The 6,061-nt window shown below is 48.9% G+C and overlaps 1 protein-coding gene across 1 annotated transcript in view; it reads left to right on the top strand.

The window, feature by feature from the left end:
• The window catches only part of nmnat2 (nicotinamide nucleotide adenylyltransferase 2), a gene marked incomplete at both ends in the record, with an annotated part of 10,098 nt that extends 4,513 nt beyond the window's left edge, over nt 1-5,585 (top strand). The window contains 9 exons of the mRNA XM_083689705.1: nt 644-711; nt 1,913-1,991; nt 2,480-2,606; nt 2,862-2,942; nt 3,268-3,312; nt 3,545-3,621; nt 4,748-4,849; nt 5,194-5,261; nt 5,483-5,585. Coding sequence (XP_083545831.1) covers nt 644-711; nt 1,913-1,991; nt 2,480-2,606; nt 2,862-2,942; nt 3,268-3,312; nt 3,545-3,621; nt 4,748-4,849; nt 5,194-5,261; nt 5,483-5,585 — 750 coding nt within the window. The remainder of the gene's footprint in view (nt 1-643; nt 712-1,912; nt 1,992-2,479; nt 2,607-2,861; nt 2,943-3,267; nt 3,313-3,544; nt 3,622-4,747; nt 4,850-5,193; nt 5,262-5,482) is intronic.
• Nucleotides 5,586-6,061: the final 476 nt, after the last annotated feature.

Below are 6,061 nucleotides of genomic sequence, written 5' to 3'. Positions count from 1 at the left end.
AAAGGTGCACACTAGAAACAGTGACCATAAAGACACCTGATTGAATGCTTGTAGAGATTCTTGTAGAGATCCTCATAGAGATCCTTATATAGATCCTCATAGAGATTCTTGTAGAGATCCTCATAGAGATCCTTATAGATATCCTTATATAGATGCTTATAGAGATCCTTATATAGATCCTTATATAGATCCTCATAGAGATTCTTGTAGAGATCCTCATAGAGATCCTTATAGATATCCTTATATAGATGCTTATAGAGATCCTTATATAGATGCTTATAGAGATCCTTATATAGATGCTTATAGATATCCTTATATAGATGCTTATAGATATCCTTATATAGATGCTTATAGATATCCTTATTCAAGATTCAAGATTCTTTATTTGTCACGTGCATACAAGTATACAGTGAAATGCAAAAGTGACAATGCCACAGAGTAGTGCAACAATACGTTTTAAAATAGAATAAAATAAAATAAAATAGAAGTACTAAAAAATATACAGTATGGACAGTATAAACAATATGAACAGTATAACCAGTAAGCATATAAGTAAGCAATATAAATAGCAGATGGATTATGTGTGTGCATATGTGTTAAGATGATCTAATTCTTATACTGAACCCATCGTGTGTGTCCACAGGGTCTGGTCCCCAGCAGGCATCGCCTCACCATGTGTCAGATGGCGGTACAGTCGTCTGACTGGATCAGGTGAGTGAACATCACCAAATAATGTTGCGCTTAGTGGCGTAACACACCAACGCGCATGCCACATAACCGCAAGGTTCCTGGTTCGATTCCGACCCTCGACACGTCTTGCATGTCATCCGTCCTTCCTGTCAGTCTCTACTGTCTCTATCCCAATAAAGCAGAAATGCCCTAAAAAATATATAATTATAATATATCATATATGTATTGTAATATATACTGTATATACCATTTAGCAGATGCTTTTATCCAAAGCGACTTACAGTACAGTGAGTGCGTATCTTATATAGTATATGCAGTATTGCGGTCCCAGCATGACGTTAGTTTAGTTACAACAACACAGTCTGGAATGGCAGAAGGGTGAGGAGGAGTTCTGGGTAGAGTGTCGTTGTGCAGGACGATATCAAAGGTCCACTATCAGCTGTTATCTGACGTGCCAGAGAGTGTCGTTATCAAGACTCGATCAGGTATCTGGATCAACCGGGCACGGTACAGAGGGAGCTTCACTCACTCTGGTCCAGATAGAAACCCCACTTTCCTCGCTCGCGTTAACTCCCAGGGTAAGCGGTCCATATTCGAGCCGGCTTCTGATTGGTTCTCACATAATTTGTATTTGTATTCGGGACAAGGCATTTTGTTCCTCGGAAAACTGTTGGAGGCGTTTTTTTTTAAACAAACATATTGTACCTCATGGTGCGTTCAATTCAACAAGATACAAGGTAAAAGACACAGGGGGTACACCAACCAGCATAGGGCACAGCGCTTTCATTATCGACTCACCGTGCCGACAACATCAGAAGGCCTCCTTCGACTGTCAGGTACACCGTACTATGGTCTTGGAGTCTCTGTCAGGTACACCGTACTATGGTCTTGGAGTCTCTGTCAGGTACACCGTACTATGGTCTTGGAGTCACGCTTTAGCTGGGCTTCTTCAACACGTGATCCAAGATACAAGACAAATGCATAGGTTTCTCCGTTTAACATTGAGAAGGGTAAATCAAATTTATGCTAATCTAATCTGCATAATCTAATCTGCATAAATAGCATCTTACTGTATATTCATGTGTCTAATCCTCAGTGGATCCCTGTGTGTGCGTGCGTGCGCGTGTGTGTGTGTGTGCGTGTGTGTGTGTGTGTGTGTGTATGTGTATGTGTGTGTAGCAGCTTACTGTATATTAAGGTGTCTCATCCTCTGGTGCAACAGAGTGGATCCTTGGGAGTGTTTCCAGGATACATGGCAGACAACGTGTAGTGTTCTGGAACATCACCGCGACCTCATGAAGGTACAAATCACAGAGATGGTGTGCGTGTGTGCGCATGCCTGTGTGTGTTTGTGTGTGCGCATGCTTGTGTGTGTGTGTGTGCGTGTGTGTATGTGTGTGTATGTGCGCATGCCTCTGTGTGTGTGCGTGCCTGTGTGTATGTGTGTGTGTGTGTGTGTGTGTGTGTGTGTGCGCAAGTGTTTCTCAAGACTACAAGCAATTTGAACTGTTTTTAGATCTGTACAAACTTGTTATCAAAATAACCTGCCTATACCATAGCGGCTGTTTCCGTGGCAACAGAAGTATTTACACAGCGCCTCGGAAACAACACAACAGCCAGCCAGCCCGTCAAACCGCCGTTGCTGCGGTTACGTCGGCGAATCCAATCCCGCCATTCCAAAACTGGTGCAATCTGTTCGCTCCGCCGCTGGCCGACAAGCTGGATCAAAAGCAATTTGCCGGCCCGGCGGGTGTCAATAACGGTGTTGTTGTGTTCTCCCTTTCCGCAGAGAGTTACAGGATGCATCCTCTCCAACGTCAACACACCGTCGACGACTCCGGTGATCGGACAACCACAGAACAACCAGGCGCCGGCGATCTATCAGAACTGCAACACGAACAACAAGCCCACCGCCAGTGAGTGGCTGTATAACGTAATATATAGGTTGTATATTTGCCATTTAGCAGACGCCTTTATCCCAAGCGACTTACACTCACCGAACACTTTATTAGGAACACTACTAAAGAGGACAAGTTCCCAGATATTGATTGCCTGCGTCAGATCTCAGGATCCGTCTTCTTAAGTGAATGTGTTGTCTAGTGGACGGATGGGGGGATGTGTTCTGTGTTTCTGTTGGAGAAGGTCTAACGTTTCCTTCCCGTTCTGTGCAGTTAAGCTGTGGGGGAAGATAAGCGAAAGCCTGGGCAAAATCTGTTGCGTCCGCCCCCACATTGACCGATTCACCTTTGTGGGTATGTAACCAACGTACTGCAGCTAAACCTCCAGAAAATACCATACTGTACAGCGGAGTAGAGTTGTAACAAGTGTTACGGTAGTGAACTTAGAGAGAATTATGGATCAATGAAAGAAAACATACAGAGTCTTTACATCAGCGGAGGCTGGTGGAGGCAGAAATCGGGTTGTAATGCATGGAATGGGGAATGAGGAGTGGTATCTTAACACACGTGTGAGCCTGTCCTCCGATTTCTGCCTCCACCAGCCTCCCCTGCTTTACACTGGCGACGTGTTACCCCATACTAATGGGAAGATGATTGTTATTTTTACGTTATCCTCCAGATGAAAATGCTAACCTTGGAACTGCGATGAGGTATGATGAAATCGGTGAGTATAAACCCCTCTCTTTTGTTTTTACTGCGTACTCATTCATCGCTGTAAGATGAAGTGCCACTTTGCATCCAGTCATTTCATGTTCCTTTCTTTACCCAAACAGCCCATAATGAGTAACATCTGCATCAAAGTCACGTTATTTCCATGAACCTGTGGTTTATGGCGTGTCTTACCGTACGCCCTCTGTGTGTGTGTGTGTGTGTGTGTGTGTGTGTGTGCCTTCCAGAGCTGCGCATCTTGCTCCTGTGTGGCAGTGATCTCCTGGAGTCCTTCTGCATCCCCGGCCTCTGGAAGAACAACGACGTAGGCTCTCTCACTCCCCCCCCCCTCACTCTCCCTCCTCTTACCCTTCCTCCGCACACTCACCCTCTCACCCCCCCCCCCTCACTCTCCCTCTCACTCTTCCTCTCACTCTTCCTCTCACTCCCCCTCTCACTCTTCCTCTCACTCCCCCTCTCACTCTTCCTCTCACTCCCCCCTCTCACTCCCCCTCTCACTCCCCCCTCTCACTCCCCCTCTCACTCTTCCTCTCACTCTTCCTCTCACTCCCCCCTCTCACTCTTCCTCTCACTCTTCCTCTCACTCTCCCTCTCACTCCCCCCTCTCACTCCCCCTCTCACTCTTCCTCTCACTCTCCCTCTCACCCCCCCCTCTCACTCTCCCTCTCACTGTCCCTCTCACCCCCCCCACTCTCACTCTCCCTCTTACCCCCCCCACTCTCCCTTCTCACTCTTCCCCCTCTCACTCTCCCCCCTGTCACTCTCCCTCTCAGTCTCCCCCCTCTCACTCTCCCTCTCAGTCTCCCCCCTCTCACTCCCCCTCTCAGTCTCCCTCCTCTCACTCTCCCTCTTACCCCCCCCCACTCTCCCTTTCACTCTCCCCCCTCGCACTCCCCCTCTCAGTCTCCCTCCTCTCACTCTCCCTCTTACCCCCCCCACTCTCCCTTCTCACTCTCCCCCCTCTCCCTCTCCCTCTCAGTCTCCCCCCTCTCACTCTCCCTCTGTCTCCCTCCTCTCACTCTCCCTCTTACCCCCCCCACTCTCCCTTCTCACTCTCCCCCCTCTCCCTCTCCCTCTCAGTCTCCCCCCTCTCACTCTCCCTTCTCACTCTCCCTCTCAGTCTCCCCCCTCTCACTCTTCTTACTATTCCTCCTCTCCCTCCATCTCCTCATGTATGTAAACGGCTGTTGGGAGACTCACTATCATGCCCACAGAAATGATTATGCACAGGGATAATAATATAAAAGACTATAAAAGACTAAGGACCGTAAACCATGTGGCAAAAACAGTTATGCTCAAACGCCACAATGTATGCTAAACAGAAGCGTGGTGAATCAGAGGCAGACTGTTTGTGATCGCTGTCAGAATGATTCATACCCCGGTCCTAACAAGGCTGTGACGCGGTGTGTCATCAACCATGTCTGCTGCAGATGGAGGTGATCGTGGGTGACTTCGGTATCGTGGTCGTACCTCGGGACGGAGCAGACACAGAGAGGATCATGAACCACTCCTCCGTGCTCCGCAAGTTCAAGGTGGGTTAGATCTGCATTGGGAGGTTTGGAGTGAGACACACACACACACACGCACGCACGCACACACACACCACACACACACATGCAAACACCACATACACACACGCACGCACACACACGCACTCACACACACACACACACACACACAGAACTTTACACAACTTTAAAACTTAATTTCACGTCGTTGTGAGACCCAACTAAACAAATCATGTAATGATTGTCTTTAAACGTTGTACAGTTGTTAGTGTGTTGAAACAACTCTTACTATTCTAAATATATACTGTGTATGTTAAAGGTATGTTAGGATCATCTGGGAAACCTGCCGTGTGTGTCTCTCTCCCCAGGATAACATCATCGTAGTCAAAGACGATATCAACCACCCAATGTCCATCGTCAGTTCAACCAAGAGCAGGTAGGTGTCTGTCAACACCCTGTCCTACTGCACCTCTGTTGACATGCAACCATGCTCAAGACAGTGGTCACGGTGAAGGCCAGGGTTAGTGAGGGGTCAGTCCAGGTCTATAAACCTGTGTAGGGGACTTACTAATCGAGTTCTGATTGAACCAAATAAAATGTAACCTTGACCTGTCTTCTGCCCCCTTCCCCCCTGTGTGTGTGTGTGTGTGTGTCCAGACTGGCCCTACAGCACGGGGACGGCCATGTTGTGGACTACCTGTCTCAGCCCGTCATCGACTACATCCTGCAGAGTCAACTCTACATCAACGCCTCGGGATAGAACTACAACTCCCAACACCCCCCACCATGACCACCCCCCCCCTCACCACAACACCCCTGCAATACTGTATACCCCCCCCCCCCCCACCCTGCCCCCCCTTTCCTCCACCCTGCCCACCCCCCCACCATCTGTCCCCCATCCTCTTCCCTATGACCCTACACCCACCCACCCACCCTACCCCCCCACCACCCTACCCCCTCCCCCCAGCCACCCACCCTACCCCCCCCCCCACCCAACCCCACCCCACCCTCCTGGCATGAAGAGGAGAAACGCCACGTTGTTTCCCCCTCCTGTCCTCCCCCCTCTGTCTTCAGTGTGAAACCTATACTCCTCCTGAGCTTCTGCTTTCCCATCTAAAGGTGCGTTATAGAGATCCGTCCGTCCACCACGCCCCTCCCTTCTCACTGTCTTACGGTGACTCATCAAGGACTCTGACCTGTGGATGTACAGCACAGCCAGGTGGCGGAGGACTGTGT

This window comes from Argentina silus, assembly GCF_951799395.1.
Source record: "Argentina silus genome assembly, chromosome: 18".
Classification (NCBI taxonomy): Eukaryota; Metazoa; Chordata; class Actinopteri; order Argentiniformes; family Argentinidae; genus Argentina; species Argentina silus.
This window is presented reverse-complemented; position numbering and strand designations above follow the sequence as displayed.